The 22,900-nt window shown below is 43.5% G+C and overlaps 1 protein-coding gene across 3 annotated transcripts in view; it reads right to left on the bottom strand.

Moving 5' to 3' along the window:
* dpp6a (dipeptidyl-peptidase 6a) overlaps window positions 1-22,900 on the bottom strand; it is a 664,537-nt gene that overhangs the window by 44,641 nt on the left and 596,996 nt on the right. For all 3 annotated transcript variants that reach the window (XM_055664215.1, XM_055664233.1, XM_055664224.1), the window contains exons 9-13: window positions 17,027-17,181; window positions 14,884-14,981; window positions 11,352-11,475; window positions 5,042-5,080; window positions 1,856-1,963 (exon numbers count right to left, since the gene is read on the bottom strand). In XM_055664215.1, coding sequence (XP_055520190.1) covers window positions 1,856-1,963; window positions 5,042-5,080; window positions 11,352-11,475; window positions 14,884-14,981; window positions 17,027-17,181 — 524 coding nt within the window. The remainder of the gene's footprint in view (window positions 1-1,855; window positions 1,964-5,041; window positions 5,081-11,351; window positions 11,476-14,883; window positions 14,982-17,026; window positions 17,182-22,900) is intronic.

Here is a 22,900-nt window from a genome sequence, read left to right as displayed (position 1 = left end):
TCATAGGTACTCGTGGCATCAAGTAGGTCGGGGTGTTTTTTTAAGCCTGATGAAAAATGTCCACGAGGACACCTAATGTTGTGCATTAGGTCGTGAATGTGGGACAGGCCCTTTTAACGCCAGCACTTTGTGTCCTTCATTTTAGAAACGAAATAGGTTATTTTACGATATTTTTACACTTTGATCTGCAAATGACAGATCCTGCTTTGCAACGGGTCACGGTGGCAGTGTGACTGTGGGGAACCTCCACCTCTCTGCAAGTGTTTTCAAACCTTTTCATGTTGAAATGAATCCCCACCAGTCCCTTTGCCTAATGTTGGAACGCTGAAGACGTGCCTCATTAATTTCTGAAATAGTTGGTTTTAATTGGAAAACGACCTTAAGGCACTTCATGTGAGAGAATGCAGAGGATATTTGTGAAAGTGAAGCCTTATATTGGAATGGTAGATTAATTTGGCAATATGATTAAAGGGGCATTTTAGCAATTTATCACCATTTGCATTAAAGTAAAATCCAGGAGAATTTTTTGAGATTATATCTGGGATTCTGCACAATGTTTCAGTACAAGGAGTCAAATATAAGGTTCAGATAGATTTAGATATATGCTATTGTGTGATTGTAGTAAGAGGAAGAAATAGTCCCCTTACCTAGGTATGTACAATGCTTAACTTCAGCGGCGCTGCAATTCTGCCACTGGCCGTGTGCGCGATTTTGGCATGTTTGAGGGGGGAGCGGGGTTAAAACGCGTTTTTTTTCCGACCTGGTCCTGGATTATATTTTGTTGGAGTGCAAGATTTTGCTAAAGAATCGTTCCGACGGCCGTTCTGTGTGTTTTAAAAAAAAAATTTGCCCGACAAGTTAATCGCTGGAATGATTTTAAAATCAGCTTCTGAAGCCGCCAATGCCGTCAACGGGGCCAGATTTTGCGTAGGGGACAGGTAAAAGAAAGTAGTTTATTTTTATGTATAAAAGTGTTTCTTAAGATGTATTTAATTCACATTTTAAGTTGCGAAACGGTGATTTTTTCCCCCGAAGAACCGGCAGTGTATTTGCTGCAGATATGGGGACTCAATCATTGCAACCGCAACGTTCCAAATGGTCGCGTTCCAGAAAAACCCACTCGCAAGCTGATTTAAATGGTCATTAATTTACAGGTATTAAACATTAAATTCCTTCCATTTGGCCTATAAACCCATGACAATGAGATTTAAAAAATATGTTATATTCTGAATTCTTGTGTGAATATTATTTGGACACTTCGGCTATTTAAAAATGTTAATCTATTCTTAAGAAATGGATTCATGTTTAGATCTAGTAATTGAATTTTGTAATTAGCTACAATTAGGTAACTAACTAACTATATGCTTTAATTTCAAGTCATCTAAGTAAAATTGTTTCATATTTGTTTCAGAATGCTTCAATCTATAATAACTGAAAATTTATTTCAGTTCCCTTAAATTTTAAGAAAGTTATGGGCTTTTGTGTTAAGTCAATGAAAAAGCAATAGGGAACAAGATGCCAATTTCCGAGTATGAAAATGGCCATAACCTTTTTAATACTGAAGATATGAAAGTGAATTAGGTGTCAAATTAAACTTCTTTTTATGCTTTATCTGATGGGATAAATTAAAGACTTGATTTTTTAAATCTCAAGATTTTGTAACATTGCTACCTTACCATAATGAAGTCCTTCCTACTACAGTGTGGAGAGCACAGGCAAATGGTACCAGCTCACGTTGGCAACTTGGTTGGCATGGTGCCAGTTGCTGGAAAATCGGCGGTGGACCTGTAACAACTTCTCTTCTGGAACCAAATTAGAAATTATTTGGATTTTAGCTCGTCTTTGAGGCACTTACTTGAGCAGACGACATTGCGATGTGGTAGAACTTCCCTCTGCCTCCCTGTGGATTGGGGCGGATGAAAAAAAACTTCCTTCCATTTCTGGAGAATAAAGGAGCCTCGTTCTGTGATCAGTGAAGACAATGATCTGTTAGAACTTAGACTCACATGGACACACAATGGAGGGTGAAATTAAAACAAAACATAGAACAGCACAGCACAGGAACAGGCCATTCAGCCCACCATGTCTGTGCCAAACATGATGCCAAGATAAACTAATCTCATCTCCCTGCCCATATCCCTCTGTACCCTGCATATCTGTGCCTCTTAAAGCCATTATCGAATCTACCTCCACCACCACCACCTTGGCAGTGTGTTCCAGGCAACCACCACCCTCTGTGAAAATGCCTGCCCTGCGCATCTCCTTTAAACTTTGTCCCTCTCAACTTAAAGCTGTGTTCTCTAGCTTTTTAATTTTGAGTTGTAGAATACAGCGTGGAAACAGGCCCTTCGGCCCATCGAGTCCGTGCCGACCAATGACCACCTCGTACAGTAGCTGTAACCTGTGCATCAAGACAATTTACCGAAGCCAATTAACCTACAAACCTGTTGGGAAGTGGGCGGAAACTGGAGCACCCGAAGGGAATGCTGTGCGGATACAGGGAGAATGTGCAAACTCCACACAGACAGCACCCAAGGTCAGGATCAAACCCATGTCTCTGGTGCTGTGAGGCAGCTGTTCTACCAGCTGCACCACAGTGCTGTAAGATTATCTAACCCTAATGTACCCAAGAACTACGGAACCAGTTAAAATCCAATCAGTGTGTCTTGATTCACATATTTTGTGTGCCACTGTACCACTCTTAATAATTTTTTATGTACTTTAATATTTTCTCCACGGCATATTCTATGCCATGACCATATCATAGGAAAGATGCTGTCAAGCTGGAAAGGGTGCAGAGACGATTTACGAGGATGTTGCCAGACTCGTGGGCCTGAGCTATGGGGAGAGGTTGAGCAAGCTCGGACTATTCCTTGGAGTGCTGGATGAGAGGTGATCTTATAAAGGTGTATAAATCCATGAGAAGAATAGATTACGTAAATGCACAGAGTCTCTTGCTCAGAATTGGGGAATTAAGAACTAGAGGACCTAGGTTTTAGGTGGGAAAGGTTTAATAGGAACCTGAGGGGTAACTTTTTGACAAGGGTGGTAGGTGTATGGAACAAGCTGCCATAGGAGGTTGTTGAGGCAGGTACTATCGCACTGTTTAAGAAACATTTAGACTAGTACATGGACGGGACCTGTTTAGTGGGATATGGGCCAAACGCAGGCAGGTGGGAGTAGTGTAGGTGGGACATGTTGGCCATTGTGGGCAAGTTGGGCCGAAGGGCTTGTATGACTAGGACTCTCCGTCGACTCGATCTATTCCTCTCATGATTTTGTACCCCTCTTGATGAAAGTTGATCAAGAAAGGAAGTTCCAGTCAACTCCACAGGAGTGGAGACTTTCATCTTCAGTGTTCCGTTGCTAATTTGGACGAGTTAAAGATAAAACATGCTTTATCGGCGGCTTTGACTGATTGCCCTCTAAGAGGCGTTCAATAAACTCGTAGAGGGGAAGAAAAGAGTGATTGAGCTGACACCACAAATAAATCAAAGGGCTGTGAAGGCAGCTCATGGCCACACAGGCATCAAATGTTTTATTACTCTATCCCTTTTCAAGCCAGATCCATATTATTTCTGAAACTAGACTTTGACGATGAACTGTGACTACAATGAAGGATTCTACCTTTGGTTTCATCTCAAGTCAGGTTTGAGTCAGCACTTAATGTCTCTGTAATAATACAAATTTTCTTCCAATCAATCATTTCACATTGCTGTACATTTACATTTTCCTGAGGCTTTTCCTTTAGCTTTTTAGTTTAATTTGGAGATAGAAACATAGAAAATAGGTGCACGCATAGGCCATTTGGCCCTTGCAGCCTGCACCGCTATTCTATATGATCATGGCTGATCATCCAAAATCAGTACCCTGTTCCTGCTTTTTCCCCCATGTCCCTTGATTTGGTTATCAGCCATGATCATATAGAACAGCAATATCTAACTCTCTTTTGAATATAAGAGAAATTCAGCATGGGAACAGACCCTTATGCGCACTGTGTACATGCCAACCAATGATCACCCATAAACTTATTCCATGCCATCCCAGTTTTGCATTCTATCCTCATGTGGCAATTTGCAGAAGCCAATTAACCCGCAATCATACACTTCTTTGGAAAGTGGGAGGAAACCGGAGCACCCGGAGAAAACCCACGCGGTCACAGGGAAAATGCACAAATTCTGTTCAGACAGCATCTGTGGTCAGGATCGAACCCGGGTCTCTGGCACTGTGAGGCAGCAACTCTACCTTGTACCATTGTGTCACCTCTATGTTTTTATGTTTAATTTCTTGTCCGGATCACCTTACCAATCTGACGGCAACTTTTTGCAGCAGGCACTCAGAATAGTGGATGGCACAGTGGCGAATACAGCATGGAAACAGGCCCTTTGGCCCAACTTACTCATGCCGACTAACGCACCCCATCTACACTAGTCCCACTTGCTAGCATTTGACCCATATCCCTCGAAACCTTTCCTATCCATTGTGGCCTCAATCATGACACTGGATGAGCAATGAACACTCTGGAATTTACAGTAAGGTGAACACAACTAATGGTCTTTATTTGTAGGAAAAAACTGCAGATGCTGGTTTAAATCGAAGGTAGACACAAAATGCTGGAGTAGAAGGGTCTCGACCCAAAAGTCACCCATTCCTTCTCTCCAGAGATGCTGCCTGTCCCGCTGAGTTACTCCAGCATTTTATGTCTACCAATGGTCTTTATTTCCAACAACAAACAAGGGCATCTAGAGTCATCCCAGCAGCTTTCTGTCTCAACCCCTCACCCCCCCCCTTGACCCCCTTCCCTTGCCCTCCTTCCACCCCCCTCCCTCCCAATTGTGGATCAATGGAAGGTGTGTTTACTTAGGACAGGGGTGTGTGTGCCCGTTGCTAGTGAGCTCTGTTTTAATGGGACACGTCTGTTTTATACAACATGAATTGCATATAATAGAACAAGCACACAAAGCAAGGGGAAGAAAGCAGAATAATTAAAAAAAGGTGTAACATAGAGAAAAAACACAACATTTTTTGTTCCATTTCATACCTGTCTGGATAACCAACTTTCACTTTCATCCTCATGTTTCTGAAACAAAAATAATATCAGGATGAGGTGCTGAATTAGAACTTCACATTGCATCTTATAATTGAAGTTTAGTTTAGTTCAGAGATACAGCGTGGAACCAGGCCCTTCGGCCCACCGGGTCCACGCCAACCAGCGATCCCCGCACATTAACACTATCCTACACCCACTAGGGACAATTTTTACATTTACCAAGCCAATTAACCTACAAACCTGTACATCTTTGGAGTGTGGGAGGAAACCGAAGATCTCAAGAGAAAACCCACGCGGACCACTGGGAGAATGCACAAACTCTGTACAGACAGCACCCGTAATCAGAATCGAACCCAGGTCTCTGGAGCTGCATTCACTGTAAGGCAGCAACTCTACCGCTACGCCAGCCCACAGTTCCGCATTGTATGCTCCACAGAGATATTCTTAAGGATAAGGGGGTCACAGCTTAAGGATAAGGGGGAAATCCTTTAATACCGAGATGAGAAGAACATTTTTCACGCAGAGAGTGGTGAATCTCTGGAACTCTCTGCCACAGTGGGTAGTTGAGGCCACTTCATTGGCTATATTTAAGAGGGAGTTAGATGTGGCCCTTGTCGCTAAGGGGATCAGGGGGTATGGAGAGAAGGCAGGTACGGGATACTGAGTTGGATGATCAGCCATGATCATATTGAATGGCGGTGCAGGCTCGAAGGGCCGAATGGCCTACTCCTGCACCTAATTTCTATGTTTCTATATATATGTATATGTGTATATAGATATATATATATATATATATATATATATATATATATATATATGTGTGTGTGTGTGTGTGTGTGTGTGTGTGTGTGTGTGTGTGTGTGTGTGTGTGTGTGTGTGTGTGTGTGTGTGTGTGTATCTATATATATATATATATATTAATGGTTCAAAGGTTCTTTATTGCCACGTACGCAGAGCACAGTGAAATTCCTTTGCACAACCACAAATGCACAGTCGCCACAAATATGGCAGCGATTAAAATAAAAAAAAAATAAGAAACCACAAACAGCCCAAAGCCCAGCCCACATTTTGGAAGTGCCCCTGATCCAAGTAAGCCTCGGAACGCCTGACCCAATGTCCCTCTCCTCGGCCAACCATTTTTTAGGATATATATAACATCCCATGGCATTACTATGAAGAAGTGTGAATGTCCCCAGCCATTAGTTACTCTGTGGTTAAATATCTCCTATACAGATGGTGTGGACAAATTCAATATCCATTGTAATGCTAACCACATCCATTCTTCTCAATTGAATTAAACTTTGGGAGCTGTTCGCAAGCAGATATCTCGCACGCAATTAGCATCCAGATAAACCTGTGGCCCAATAGGAATCAAAGTGTTGGAGTAACTCAGCAGGTCAGACAGCATCTCTGGAGAACATGGATAGGTGATGTTTCATAAGTTCATAAGGCAAAGGAGCAGATTTAGACCATTTGGTCCATTGAGTCTATTCCACCATGCAATCACAGTTGACCCATCTTTACATCTCAACCCCATTCTCCTGCCTTCTCCCTGAACTGTTGATGCCCTTTACAGCAAAGATCCTATAGCAGAGCAAGATGGCCTACTCTCACGCAAACGCGTAGTACGGTCATGGGCAGATTCATGGGTGATTATAGGACCCATTTTAGCAACCAGCCTCCGCCATCTTGTTCCGCCATCTTGCTCCGCCATCTTGTTCTGCCATCTTGCTTCCGGCCAAAGATCGGATCTTTGCTTCCGCATCCGCTCCCGTATCTTTGCTTTGGTGTTTAACTTGGGCGGGGAGAAGGGGTGCGTGGCCCGTGGCAGCGGGGAGGCCTGAGGCCTTGGCGGGGTGAGGGGGTGCGCGGCCCGGGGCAGCGGGGAGAGGGGGGTGCGCAGCCCGGGGCAGCGGGAAGAGGGGGGTGCGCGGCCCGGGGCAGCGTGGAGAGCCCGGGGCAGTGGGGAGAGGGGCATTAGAGGGGGGAGACATTGTAGTGTGGGGGGAGGCGAGGGAGTGCCGGGGGGGGGGGGGGGGGGGGGGGGGGGGAGAGAGTTGAGGGGTGGGATAGGGCCTAGTGTGTGTGAAGTTGCGGGGAGGTTTACAATGTTTATTAGTTAATGTCCCTTGTCTAGTCTAAAATAAAGTTCATCATTGGATATAAAAATCAGAAGAAATATAATTGTGTGTGTTATATGAATATATACATCTATATCACATTTATGTATGTGTGTTCTTTCCAGCACAATCTAGTCAATTGTATGCTCATGGAATAAAACCATCCTTAAGTTAACTTTGGTAAATCTACCATCTTTTGTAAATCTTGCTCAAAACAAAGTTAATTTTGTGAAATTCTTCAATTAGATAACCCCACAGGTAGATCTCATTCCACTCTCTTGCTATTGGGAAGACCAGACCCCTTTTTATTTGTGGAGAAACAACTCCATAGAAAATAGAAAATAAGCACAAAAACATTGTAACATTCCAAGGCTAGAGCAACTGGAATCTTCATATTGCTATTATTTTCCCAAATACTGCAGATGTGAACAGTGTGATTACATTAATGTGATTAGATGAATGAATTACAGAGTGCAAGTGTAATACAAAATCAACTCAAACACAGCATATGAACCATTTAAAAAGAAATGATTTAAAAAACATTTAAAAAACAAAATTACCAGAGGCAAAATTTATAAACATTTTATTCTTTAACAAGAATTAACAGAATTATGAATCTAATCCTATATCACACACAAAAGCTGTTCCCCCGCAACGTTGAATACCCCGCGAGTTGGGTCGGGTCGGGTAGGTTCCGGTTAATACAAAATCAACTCAAACACAGCCTATGAACCATTTAAAAAGAAATGATTTAAAAAACATTAAAAAAGACTATTACCAGAGTCAAATGTTATTCTTGACAAGAATGAACAGAGGTGTGAACTAACAGAATGACACCAGAGATCCTAGAGCTCTGCTATAAGATCTTTGGATTACATTGCGAGTCGGGTCGGGTCGGGTAGGTTCCGGTTACTAAAATGGGCGGGGAAAAATGCCCAGGATCCCCTCCGTAGCGTCCTACACGTCAGCCCATTGCATTTTGCAGGAGTAGCCCATCTTGCTCCGCTATAGGATCTTTGCTTTACAGTGCATTCAGAAAGTATTCAGACCCCTTCACTTTTTCCACATTTTGTTACGTTACAGCCTTATTCTAAAATAGATTACATTTGTCTTTTTAATCAACACACAATACCCCATAATAAAAAAGCGAAAACAGGTGTTTAGAAAATTTTGCAAAGTAATTAAAAAGGAATAACTGAAATATCACATTTACATAAGTATTCAGACCCTTAACTCAGAACGTAACAAAAGGCTATAATGTAACAAAATGTGGAAAAGGTGAAGGGGTCTGAATACTTTCTGAAAGCATTGTATAATCAAGAAACTGCCAATCTTTGTTTTAAAAATTCCCTATGGCTTGGCCTCCACAGCCGCCTGTGGCAATGAATTCCACTGATTCACTACCCTCTAGCTAAAGAAATTCCTCCTCATCTCCTTTCTAAAAGTGTGTGCTTTTATTCTGAGACTGTGGCCTCTGGTCCTACACTCTCCTACGAATGGAAACATCCTCTTCACATCCATTCTATCCAGACCTTTCACCATTCAGTAAGTTCAAATGGGGTGTCCCCTCATCCCTCTAACTCCAATGAGTACAGGCCCAGAGCTATCAAATGCTCATCATATTGATGCTCTGGGTCATTGTCTGATTACCACAATGTTGCTTTATTGGGATAAGGCTGAGTGGAGATTGACTGCTGTGGCTCAATAGATGACTCATTGTCAGCCACTGCCGAGCTTGGTAATAGTTAACCGCTCGTTGGCAATGGTCACATCCCTGGGAAGAAGTAAATGAAATTGTGGAGCAGCAATCTATCACCCAGTCTGAAATCAGCTAACTCTGAAAATAAAACAGGAGTAATGTTGATTTCCACTTTGAGAGCTTTCCTGCCCACTCATACAATCTACCTGAGACCTCTTCTGTTCTCTAGGGGCATTTCCTGCACATCTGAAACCTTCCCTCCATTTGTGGAACTTTTCCTGTCTCCCTAAGTTCTTCCTTGTTTACCCCAGACATTTCCTTTGGTCTAACTATGAACTATGAAGTTTATTGGTTGTACGAGGGACTTTGGGCTTTTTGTTTTGCACTACCATTCTGTTTTTACAATGTATTGAATTGTATTGCGTTATCTATGAGTGGTGTGTTTTCAGATCTGGAATGCTGCTGCAGGTATGAATTTCATTGTTCTGCTTTTGGTACATATGACAATTAAACTCTCTTGACTCTTGACTCTTGAAATCTTTCCGATCTATCTAAAGCCTTTTGTGTTTTAGTGAGACTTTCCCTATCCACCAAATATCTTTCCCATCCACACTAGACCCCCCTTGCAGATTTGAGACCTTTTCTGTCTGTCCCCATAAGGCCTCTCTTGCCTCACCTCTATGTCAGAGACCTTTACTTTGTCTCAGATTTATTACTGGTCTATGTGTAGCCTTTCTTTTTTTTTTTTTAATAATATTTTTATTTGAAGCAAACATATTATGGTAAAATATAATTACATATTATAGTAAAAACTTTTCATATATATAACCATATAACCATATAACCATATAACAATTACAGCACGGAAACAGGCCATCTCGGCCCTACAAGTCCGTGCCGAACAAATTTTTTTCCCCCTTAGTCCCACCTGCCTGCACTCATACCATAACCCTCCATTCCCTTCTCATCCATATGCCTATCCAATTTATTTTTAAATGATACCAATGCACCTGCCTCCACCACTTCCACTGGAAGCTCATTCCACACCGCTACCACTCTCTGAGTAAAGAAGTTTCCCCTCATGTTACCCCTAAACTTCTGTCCCTTAATTCTGAAGTCATGTCCTCTTGTTTGAATCTTCCCTATTCTCAAAGGGAAAAGCTTGTCCACATCAACTCGGTCTATCCCTCTCATCATTTTAGACCTCTATCAAGACCTCTATCAAGTCCCCCCTTAACCTTCTGCGCTCCAGAGAATAAAGACCTAACTTATTCAACCTATCTCTGTAACTTAGTTGTTGAAACCCAGGCAACATTCTAGTAAATCTCCTCTGTACTCTCTCTATCAATCATACATTATTAAAATTTTCAATTGTGGATTGATTCTGCTTCTAGTTTTTTTAAATATAGATAGTAAATAAGAGAGAAAGAGAGAGAAAGAAAAAAAAATACAAATATCAAAAAAGTAAAAAGAGTTGAATGAATTTCTAATAATTTCTAATAATACGTCATTGGAGATAGGTTCGTAAATTATAAAGTATGACTTTTCTTCGAATCCTGAGTTCAAGCTTCAGTTAGGTTTCCGTGCTTATTTCCGATATTTTAACAAAAAGTTCTTGTTTGTCCATTAAGACAAGTCTAATTCTTTCCAGATGTAGGGTCTCCGACATTTCCACGATCCACATTTTAATTATGGGGGAATGTGTAGCTTTTCTTGTCTTTAGTTATAGTCATACAACACAGAAACAAGTCCTTTGGCTCAACTCGTCCATGTTGACCAAGATGTTCCATCTATGCTAGTCCCTACTTGTCTGCATTTGGTCTATATCTCTCTCAACCTTTCTAATCCATGTACCTGTCCAAGTACCTAGTCCATGCCGACCATTAATCGCCCATTCACACAGGTTGTCCCACTAATCACGAGAGGCAATTTTGACAGAACACAATTAACCCACAAACCTGCACATCTTTGGGATGCGTGAAGAAACCGGAGCTCCCTGAGTAAATCTACGTGATCACAGGGAAGTCAGGTGCTGTGAGGCAGCAGCTCTACCTACTGCTGCCTTCAGGATTTTATATATGATTTTATGCTTCACTAGAGACCTCTTGTGTCTATCTGAGACATTGCCTGTCTAGTTAAGGCCTCTTCTGTCCATCTGTGACCTATCTGGTTTTTCTGAACATTCCACTTTATCTATTCCCCTCAGAATTTTATATGTGATTTTGTAGGTCTTTCTAAGACCTATCTCTACCACTAGAGACCTCTTGTGTCTACCTGAGACATTTTCAATGCTCCACCCACCCAAAATGTCACCTATTCTTTTTATCCTTGGAGATGCTGCCCGATCCGTTGAGTCACTCAGGCATTTAGTGTCTGTGTTATTGAAGGCCCCTTCTGTCTGCCTGTGACCTCTTCTGTTTATCTGTGATCGTTCCTGTCCCTTTATCCCAAAAGTCATGTCCAGAGAATCAGAAACGCTTACCTTGGTGCAAATTCCCGTTGTTGCCTCACACAAGGTCAAGATGGAAACATTCTGGGGTCTGTTCAACCAGTTCACCGCTAGTTTAGTGCTGCTTGCCCATGTCACCATGGTGACATAATATTCCCTGCAAAGATATAAAAAAAGAACAATTCTTTTCATTCGCGGCCCCTTTCGTCAATGGGGAAAAATGTATCTCTGTCCTCTCTCTCCTGACTTCCATGCCTGCCTTACATTCTCTGCCTCTGTTTGGGATACTGTGAGTTTCCTCAAGATGATAACATTGTGCATGTGACAAATAAAGTTGACTTGACTTGAAAAAGGAAATGAGGGCAGGAGCAACCAAAACAGCCCCTTCAACTTTCTCCACAATTCAATAAAACATGTGCCTAGTCTGAGGTTGGCCTCAACTCCCCTTTCCTGCCTGTTCTCCATAATCCTTGACACCCCATAAATTGAAAATCTGTCTTCCTTAGTTTAGTTTAATTTAGTTCAGTTTAGAGATACAGCGCGGAAACAGGCCCTTTGGCCTAACAAGTCCGCACCGACCAGCGATCCCCGCATACTAATAATAATAATACATTTTATTTATTGGGCACCTTTCAGACATCTCAAGGACACCTTACATAGGTTAACAGGAAATATAAACATATAATCAGAATAAAATAAATAATAAAGACATCACAGAAACACAAATTAAAAACAGAATTCAGTCCAAAAACAAAAATCAAAAACACAATGTGAAGAGAGAGCAGCGGCAGCTAAAGCGCGCCAGCGTCCACTCTCCCTTCCTGCACATACTAGGGACAATTTACACTTATACCAAGCCAATTAACCTTGGTCTTGACCTTAGCCATTGGTCTTGCACAAATTCCGTGAATCTTAGGACAGAAAATTCCAAAGGTTCCTTAGGACACAATGTTTGTCTTTTACATGGACCTCCTCTTGTATTGAGAAAATAGCTCCTTGTACTATCTTCCCCTCCCCCTCCGAATCAATGAGAGCAACGCCCCGTATTACACTTTGCTACCCACATCCAAATTGCATGAATACTAAATTCCCCAATTTTAGATACCCCCCCCCTCACCCACCCCCACATCTATCTGAGTCCTTCTCCCCTCTTCCACCGTGAACACACATTTTTTCGCCTTCCACCAAGTTCTTACTCCTTCAGCTAATCTTTCACTTATCCCTACTCCGAGTCCCCTAGTTTATGTTTTTTTTCTCCCCTCCCTCCCTTTCCATTCATTATCTTCCTCTCTGCTATTACATCATTATTCTCTGATTCCACATCTGCACCCTTCATCTCTCCATTGTTAAATCCGTTCCTTACTCCCTACCTACAGGCTAGCCAAGATCCTTCCTGTACCATTTGCTCAATTTCACCTCCAACGTAAGCTATCATCTCCACCAAGCCGCAAATCTCCCCTACTCACCCCTATCACTTGAAAATGTTGCCCCTCAACTGCTCCTCACTTCTCTTTGTGCAGGAAGGAACTGCAGATGCAGGTTTAAACCTAAGATAGACGCAAGATGCTGGAGTAACTCAGTGTGACAGGCAGCATCTCTGGAGAGAAGGAATAGGTGACGTTTTGGGTCGAGACCCTTCTTCAGACTGATGTCGGGGGCGGGGGAGTGTGAAGATGTGAAAACAGGGCAAAGAAACGTCGCCAATTCCTTCTCTCCATAGATGTAGCCTCACCCTCTGAGTTTCTCCAGCATTTTGTGTCTTTCATAGATCATTGTTAGCTGGGAGAAGCTAACAACAAATGCAAACAGAGATAAAATGTAGCTGGAGACAGTAAGACTGACTCTCTTTACCAGCTTTCATCCCTCTATGCTATCAGTGTGAAGAAGGGCCCCAATCAAAAGCATCACAGTCTATTTCTCTCCACGAATGCTGACTGACCCGCTGAGTTCTTCCAGCAGTTTGTTTTACCAGCATCTGCAGCCTCTCGTGCCTGCATCTTCCTCATGTCTATCTCTCATAATCTTTCAGCATTTTCTCAACTTGCCTCGTCTCTTCCTGTACTCACACCGACCTTTCTGTCCTGGGCCTCCCCCATTGCCAGAGTGAAGCCACACACAAACTGGAGGAACAACTTCCATCTCATATTCCACTTGGGTAGCTTACAACCCAATGGTATGAACATCAAATTCTCCAATTTTAAGTTGCCTCACAAACCCCCCTCCCCTTTGTCCCTCCTCTAATTGTTTTGTCCCACACCTTTTTTCTCATCTGGCCTTTGTCCAACCATCCACCCTACATAAAACCCCTCTTGCCTGTGTTCGCCCATTACCTGCCGTGCTTAGTCCTGCCCCTACTCTCTCCCAGCTTTCTTCATCACCCTCCCCCACCCCCGACATACCGACCCCAGAATGCCACCTGTCCATGTTCTGCAGAGGTGCTGCCTGACCCACTGCTTTACTCCAGCACTTTGTGGGGGGTTTTTCTCTTGCCATTTCTCATACTTCTACCTGGATCTCTCTGCTTCTTCTTACAAATGTGCCCTCTAGTTAATGTTGCTTGTTTTCCTTCCTTCCACCTTTACAAATCTTGGACACAAAGTGCTGGAGTAAGTCAGCGGTTCGAGCAGCATCTCTGGAGAACATGGAAGGGTGACATTTCGGGTCGAGACCCTTCTTCAGACCTTTAGGGAGCGAAGAGGCGATCTCTTCAAAGTAGGCACAACATGAGAAGATTTTACGGGAGAGTATTCAAAATGTAGAAATAAGGAATTACAGAGGTTGGTTAATACATGAAATGACACAAAATGCTGGAGTAACTCAGCAGGTCAGGCAGCATCTCAGGAGAACATGGATAGATGACTCTTCGGGTCGGGAGCCTTCTAGAGATTTAGATTCATACATTCACACAGCGTAGAAACATTGGCCCAACTTGCCCACGTCGACCAACATGCCCACATTCACATTACTCCCGCCTGCCCGTGCTTGGCCCTTAGCCCTCTAAACTTGTCCCATCCATGTCAATGTCCAAATGCCACTTACACATTATGATAGTACCTGCCTTAACGTCCGGCAGTTCGTTCCATATACCTCCCACCCTTTGTATAAAAGAGTTACCCTTCAGGTTCTTATTAAATCTATCCCACTCACATTAAACCTATGTCCTCCGGTTCATGATTCCCTACTCCGGGCAAACGATTCTGTGCATTTACCCCATCTATTCATCGCATGATCTTACACACTTCTTTAAGATCATCCCTCATCCTCTTCCACTTCAAGGAATAGAGTCCGAGTCTGCTCAACCTCTACCTGTAGCTCAGGCCCTCAAGTCCTGGCAACATCCTCGTAAATCGTCTCTGCACCCTTTCCAGCTTGACACCATCTATCCTAGAACATGGCGAACAAAACTGAACACAATACTCTGAATGTGGTCTCACCAATGTCTTGTATGACTGTAAAATGATCTCCCAACTTATATATTCAATACAGAGCTAATTCTGACACTGAAAGGAAAACGGATGCAAGATGGAACAATGAGGTAGACATAAATTAAAGACAAGGGCTTTACTTCATTCTGGTGTCATCTGGAGGGATCATCTCCCGTGTATGTGTCGGCCCATTTAAATTCACCACGTAGAGGGAGATGGTTGGATTCTCTTGGCCGGCCTGTAGGCAGAGAGCAAGGAATGGATTTAATACTGGAGAGATGAAGCAGAGGAACGATCATTTCAACAGGATGCCCTGACTGCAAAAATATCGTTCTCTTAGTTTTGTTTTGTTTATTGTCATGTCTACCGAGGTACATTGCAAAGCTTTTATATTGCATGCTATCCAGTCAGCGGAAAGACTATACTTGATTACAATCAAGCTGTCTGCACTGTACAGATACAGGAGAAAGGGAATAACATTTAATACAAGATAAAGTCCAGTACAGTCTGATTAAAGGTAGACCAAGGGGCTCAGGTGAGGTGGATGGGAGGTCAGGACCACTGTCTACTTGGTGATAGGATGGTTCAATTGCCTGACAGCAGCTGGGAAGAGCAATTCACGTCCATGTATCTGGAGGTGTACGTTTTCTCACTTCTGTACCTCCTGCTTGATGGGAGAGGGCAGACGAGGGAGTGACTTGGGTGAAACTGGTTCTTGATTATGTCGGTGGCTTTGCCGAGGCAGCGTGAAGTGTAGATGAAGTCGATGTTTACAAGCCCTTTGAGTTCTTAGTTTTGAAATAGACACCTGATAAAACTTGCCACAGCTCAAGCAAAGGTAACCATGAATGCACTTTGACATATAATTGCTTATTTCCACTCATTTTGTTTGGAAGAAACTTGAAATTAGTTTAGTTTAGTTTGGAGATACAGAGTGGAATCGGGTCCTTCGGCCCACTGAGTCCGCACCGACCAACGATCACCCGTACACTAGTTCTATGTTACCCCAGCTTCACATCCTCACACTAGGGGCAATTTATAGAGGCCAATTAACCTACAAACCTGCACGTCTTTAGGTAGGCATGTTACAATACTTACCTTCAGCAGCGCTGCAATTCTGCCACTGGCTGTGTGCGCGATTTTGGTGCCTTTGAGGTGGGGGGGGTGGGGTTAAAACGCGTTTTGTTCCCTACCTTGTCCAGGATTATATTTGGTTGGAGTGCAAGCTTTTGCTGAAGAATCGTTCCGACGGCCGTTCTGTGTCTTTTTTTTTTTTAATCGCTCAACTAGTTCAGCGCAGGAGTCATTTTAAAATCAGCTTCTAAAGCCGTCAACACCGCAAACGGGGACAGATTTCATGTAGGTGACAGGTAAAAGAAAGCCGTTTATTTTTATGTATAAAAGTGGTCCTTAAGATGCCTTTAGTTCTCATTTTAAGTTGCAAAACGGCGATTTAGTCCCCATACGAACCAGCATGCCGATATGGGGGTCTAAATCACCACAAACCGCAACGTTCCAAATGATCGCGTTCCAGAAAAACCCACTCGCAAGTTGATTTAAATGGCCATTAATTTACAGGTATTAAACATTAAATTCCTTCCATTTGGCCTATAAATCCATGACAATTAGATTTAAAAATTGTGTTATATTGTGAATTTGTGTGTGAATGTTATTTGGACACTTAGGCTATTTAAAAATGTTAATCTATTCTTAAGAAATTGATAGATGTTTAGATCTAGTAATTGAATTTTGTAATTAGCTACAATTAGGTAACTAACTAATTATATGTTTTAATTTCAAGTCATCTAAGTAAGATTGGTTCATATTTGTTTCAGAATGCTTCAATCTATAATAATTGAAAATTTATTTTAGTTCTCTTAATTTTTAAGAAAGTTATGGCCATTTGACTGTCCTCGATCACAGCTTTTGTGTTAAGTCAATGGAAAAGCAATAGGGAACAAGATGCTAATTTCCGAGTATGAAAATGGCCATAACCTTTTTAATACTGAAGATATGAAAGTGAATTTGGTGACAAATTAAACTTCTTTTCATGCTTTATCTGATGGGATAAATTGCAGACTTGATTCTTAAAATCTCAAAATTTTGTAATATTGCTCCTTTAGGATGTGGAGGAAACCGGTGGAAACGGAGAACGTACCAACTCCGCACAGTCAACACCCGAGGTCAGGATCGAACCCGGGTCTCTGGCGCCGTGAGGCAGCAACTCTACCGCTGCGCCCTCCCGTCATCCCATTCATCATTCATAAGTAGCAGTACTTTTACCTTTGGATAAGGGTACACTTTCCCGGTCGGGTACAGTGAGTTGAGGTACATCGGGATTTCCATGGTGGGCACCCTCGAGTCATTGATCGTGGCATAGGCAAGCCTGGCACCATCTGGAGACCACCAGTGGGCGATGTTGGTTCTCAGGAGCTCCTCTGTGGAAACAAGCAGAGGGGCACCATGTAAAAGAGATGCCTCCATAACACAACAGTAAATGGCAATCCACTCTCAATAGAATGTAAAGAGTTTGCATTTATGTTGTGATTTCAAATGTATTCCAAAAGAGTTTACAGTTTAGTTTTTGTTTAGTTTAGTTTAGAAACACAGTGTGGAAACAAGCCCTTCGGCCCTCCGAGTCCACACTAACCAAAGATCACCCATATACTAGGGAGGATCATCCCACGCACTAAGGAGGATTTGCAGAAGCCAATTAACCTACAAACCTGCATGTCTTTGGAATGCGGGAAGAAACTGTAGCACCCGGAGGTCCAACAAACACCAATCCAGCAGGGGGAATCTTAGTTTAGTTTAGAGGTACAGCGTGCAAACAGGACCTTCGACCGAGTCCGCACCGACCAGTGATCACCCCAACACTACTTCTACCCTACACACTGGGGACAATTTACAGAATCCAAGAAGCCTGCAAATCCGCACGTCTTTGGAAAACGGATGGAAAGTCAATTAACCTACAAACCTGCCCATTTTTGGAAAGTGCGTGGAAACCAGAAAACCCAGAGTAAACCCACGCGGTCACACGGAGAAAGTATAAACTCGTTTCAGACAGCACCCGTAGTCATGATCGAGCCCAGGTCTCTGGCGCTGTAAAGCAGCAAATCTACCGCTGAGCCGCTATGAAGATATGGCAGATAGCAGATGCATTTGTGGTTGCCACCGATACGTTCCAGGATTCAGTTCTGTTGTTGCTAGCTTATTTGATACTTACGTACTTGACATTTTTTTCCTACTAGCTACAAGACTGACCCAGGAAGAGCAACAACAGCCTATCCTCGAAATGGGACCAGGGCACTAATTCCTTTCTTCTACCTTTCTAAAGGTGTGTCAAGCAAACACTTGTTGGGTCAGGCATGGTTACATCCCGTTAATCTGGCTACACCTCTGCAACCAAACCTGGAGAGCAACAATATAATTAAGATAGACAGAGATAGAGATTAAGTCTCCCATTCTTAATTAAAGATCAGAGGGGTGGAACTGACTGAGAATCAGAGGGAGTGGGACTCGTTGAAGATCAGGGAATGGGACAGCAGGGCATTCATTATTTCGTGTCATTGTGTGTATTGATCCAAATGAAGTTAATTATATTGTTGGCTAGGGAGGAACTGCAGATGCTGGTTCACACCAAAGATAGACACACAAAATGCTGGAGTAACTCTGAAGAGAAAGAATGGGAGACGTGTTGGGTCGAGACACTTCTTCAGACTGAGCGGCAGGGGAGAGGGAGTTACAGAGGAAAGGAAGTGTATGAGATCAAAAGGGATTCAGATGAAAGAAAATGTAGACTAGGCCATTGGTAGCTAGGAGAAGGTGACAACAAGTTCAAGTTCAAGTTCAAGTGAGTTTATTATCATGTGTCCCTGATAGGTCAATGACATTCTTGCTTTGCTTCAGCACACAGAACATAGTAGGCATTTACTACAAAACAGATCAGTGTGTCCATATACCATTGTATAAATATATACGCACATGAATAAATAGACTGATAAAGTGTAAATAACAGATAACGGGTCAACATAGCAGACAGATATACAATGTAGACACAAAATGCTGGATCTTGACCCAAAACATCACCACTCCATGTTCTCTCGAGATGCTGCCTGACACGCTGAGTTACTGCAGAACGTTGCGCCTAGTTCTGTTCTGCGTTCTGTTGCCAGGTAAGTCACTTAGCTTCGGGCATGAACTTCGGGCGGCACAGTGGCGCAGCGTTAGAGCTGCTGCCTCACAGCACCAGAGACCCAGGTTCAATCCCGCTGTCCATACAAAGTGTGTACATTCTCCCTGTGACCTGTGTGGGTTTTTATTTGGGTGCTCCGGTTTCCTCCCACACTCCAAAGACCTTTAGGTTTGTAGGTTAATTGGCTTTGGTTAAGATAGTAAATTGTCCCTAGTCTGTGTAGGATAGTGTTAGTGTGTGGGGATTGCTGGTCGGCACAGACTCAGTGGGCTGAAGGGCCTGTTTCTGGGCTGTACATTCTAAACTAAACTAAACTTTGTCGGCGTGGATGGTGCTGGGCAGAGTTTCTTCAATTAACGTCGTGCCTGAGTGGCACTTGATGGCGGTTGTAAATCAGCATCAACGTGGAGCCCTAGGAGACGGTTGGCCCTGTGGAGACTCCAGAGACCAGAGAAAGCTTGCAGGAAAATGAAGCATAGTCATACCTGCCTTGCATTTAATTAACACTGAGACACATTTCATTAAGCGAGAGATAAATTATTCAGCGCAGCATGCCAAGAGTCTGCAGCAATGGGACTGAAATAGCACATCTTATATTATGTACCCAGTAGACAGGAAATGTCAACAAGCCCCCTTGACTGCCCTAACTAATTGTATGGCTGAGTAATCTGCTGGATGAGGTCAAAGGACAGGAATATGAATTGGAGACACAAATGGAGCTATTTGGCTGTGGATGTTCTGTTCTCAGCAAAAGGGTTAGGCTGGGCGGTGGCACAGCGGTAGAGTTGCTGCCTTACAGTGCCAGAGTTGCTGCCTTACAGCGCCAGAGACCCGGGTTCGATCTTGACTACAGGTGCTGTATGTATAGAGTTTGATCGTTCTCCCTGTAACCGCTTGGGTTTTCTCTGGGCACTCCGGTTTCCTCCCACACTCCAAAGACATACAAGTTTATAGGTTAATTGGTTTAGACAAAATTATAAATTATCACTAGTGTGTAGGATAATGTTAATGTACACACTAGTTCTATATTATCAAACTTACTCTTCTTCTCTACACATTAGGGCCATTTTACAGTGGACAATTAACTTATAAACATGCATGTCTTTGGGCTGCATGTTCTCCAGAGATGTTGCCCGACCCGCTGATTTACTCCAGCACTTTGTGTCTTCTTTTGCAACCGGGCATCTGCAGTTCCTCGTTTCAATGTCTTGCATGTCTTGTTATTCCTCATTCTGACACCAGAGGGACCCATTGAACAGCTGATCAGAGTCCATACATACCCTGAAATCTGAGAATCAAAAGACTGCATGGTCTCATGTAATTAGGCTGCAAGAGGACTTTCAAACAGAACTTCCGGAAAATTATAAGATAAAATGAAAGGCTTGGTATAAAAGAGAGACTTTTGCTGCCTGTCAAGACTTAATGATGCAACACACTTTACAATGCAGTCCTTTTTGAAGTGCAGATTGGTTTAGAGATGCAGTATGGAAACAGGCCCTTCAGCCCACTGGGACCATGCTGGCCAATGATCACCCGTACACTAGTTCTATCCTACACACTGGGGACAATTTACAGAAGCCCATTAACATACAAACCTGCACATCTTTGGAGTGCGGGAGGAAACCGGAGCACCCAGAGAAATCCCAAGCGGTCACAGGGAGAACATACAAACCCTGTACAAACAGCACCTATTAGTCAGGATCAAACCTGGGTCTCTGGCGCTGTAAGGCAGCAACTCTACCGCTGTGCCATTTTACCGCCCTTATGACTCTATGACTCAATGATCCAGCAATGACTCCATGACTCTATGTTTGTATAACTATTTACATTATAGCTGAGAAGACAAAGTGCTGGAGTAACTCAGCAGGTCAGGCAGTATTTCTGGAGTGTATAGGCAAGTGAGGTCGTGGGCCGGGACTTCAGACTGATTGCATGGGGATGGAAAGAAAGCTGGGAGAGAGAAGAGGCAGGACACAGCGAGGGAATGTCGGAGACGGGAGAAGAGGTTGGCGAGGATGAGGGGAGATCTGGTCTCGGTGAACAAAATCATGAGAGGAATGGATCAGGTGAATGCAGACACTGGTACATGGCACAGCAGGAGTCCACTGAAGATGGTATCACCGGGAATCATAGGAAAAATTACAATATAATCAATGTAAGTGCCTTACATACTGAAAAAGGATTATGGAAAGATAGGTTATTTAGAATAGAGAAATGCTTAGGCATAGATAGTGCAGAGATAGGCATGTTGCAGGTTAGATTGGAGGACTAAGAGCAGAAAATCAAGCTGACCGAATAAGTAAAAATGTGGTTAAGACAGAAAAATAGGTCCGTAGGTTCTTCTGTGCTTAGATAGCCAATGGAGGAGTTGTTATCTATAAGAAGAATGGGGTGGGGGGAACCGGAACAAACCTCCTACTCACACAATCACAGTCACACAGTCACACAGTCACACAGTCACAGAGTCACACAGTCACACAGTCACAGTCACAGTCACAGTCACACAGTCACAGTGTCACACAGTCACACAGAGTCACACAGTCACACAGTCACAGTGTCACAGTCACACAGTCACACAGTCACACAGTCACACAGTCACACAGTCACACAGTCACACACAGTCACACAGTCACACAGTCACACACAGTCACACAGTCACACAGTCACACAGTCACAGTCACAGTCACACAGTCACACAGTCAGTGTCACACAGTCACACAGTCACAGTGTCACACAGTCACACAGTCACAGTGTCACACAGTCACACAGTCACACAGTCACAGTCACACAGTCACACAGTCACACAGTCACACAGTCACACAGTCACAGTGTCACACAGTCACACAGTCACACAGTCACACAGTCACACAGTCACACAGTCACACAGTCACACAGTCACAGTGTCACACAGTCACACAGTCACACAGTCACACAGTCACACAGTCACACAGTCACACAGTCACAGTGTCACACAGTCACACAGTCACAGTGTCACACAGTCACAGTCACAGTCACAGTGTCAGTCACAGTCACAGTGTCACACAGTCACAGTGTCACACAGTCACAGTGTCACACAGTCACACAGTCACACAGTCACAGTCACACAGTCACAGTCACACAGTCACACAGTCACAGTGTCACACAGTCACAGAGTCACACAGTCACAGTGTCACACAGTCACAGAGTCACAGTGTCACACAGTCACAGTGTCACACAGTCACAGTGTCACACAGTCACACAGTCACACAGTCACACAGTCACACAGTCACACAGTCACAGTGTCACACAGTCACACACAGTCACACAGTCACACAGTGTCACACAGTCACACAGTCACAGTGTCACACAGTCACAGTGTCACACAGTCACAGTGTCACACAGTCACAGTGTCACACAGTCACACAGTCACACAGTCACAGTCACACAGTCACACAGTCACACAGTCACACAGTCACACAGTCACAGTGTCACACAGTCACAGAGTCACACAGTCACACAGTCACAGTCACAGTGTCACACAGTCACACAGTCACAGAGTCACACAGTCACACAGTCACAGTCACACAGTCACACAGTCACAGTCACAGTGTCACAGTCACACAGTCACAGTCACACAGTCACACAGTCACAGTCACACAGTCACAGTGTCACACAGTCACACAGTCACACAGTCACAGTCACACAGTCACACAGTCACAGTCACACAGTCACACAGTCACACACAGTCACAGTGTCACACAGTCACACAGTCACACAGTCACCCAGTCACAGAGTCACACAGTCACACAGTCACAGTGTCACACAGTCACAGTCACACAGTCACACCGACCAACATGTCCCATCTACACTAGTCCCACCAGCCTGTGCTAGGATCATATCCCTCTAAACCTATCCTATCCATGTACCCATCCAAATGTTTTATAAATGTTATGATACTACCAGCCTCAACTACCTCTTCCGGC

This window comes from Leucoraja erinacea, chromosome 2, assembly GCF_028641065.1.
Source record: "Leucoraja erinacea ecotype New England chromosome 2, Leri_hhj_1, whole genome shotgun sequence".
In the NCBI taxonomy this organism is placed as follows: Eukaryota; Metazoa; Chordata; class Chondrichthyes; order Rajiformes; family Rajidae; genus Leucoraja; species Leucoraja erinaceus.
Note: the sequence above shows the minus strand (reverse complement) of the source record. Positions and strands in the feature narration are given on the sequence as shown.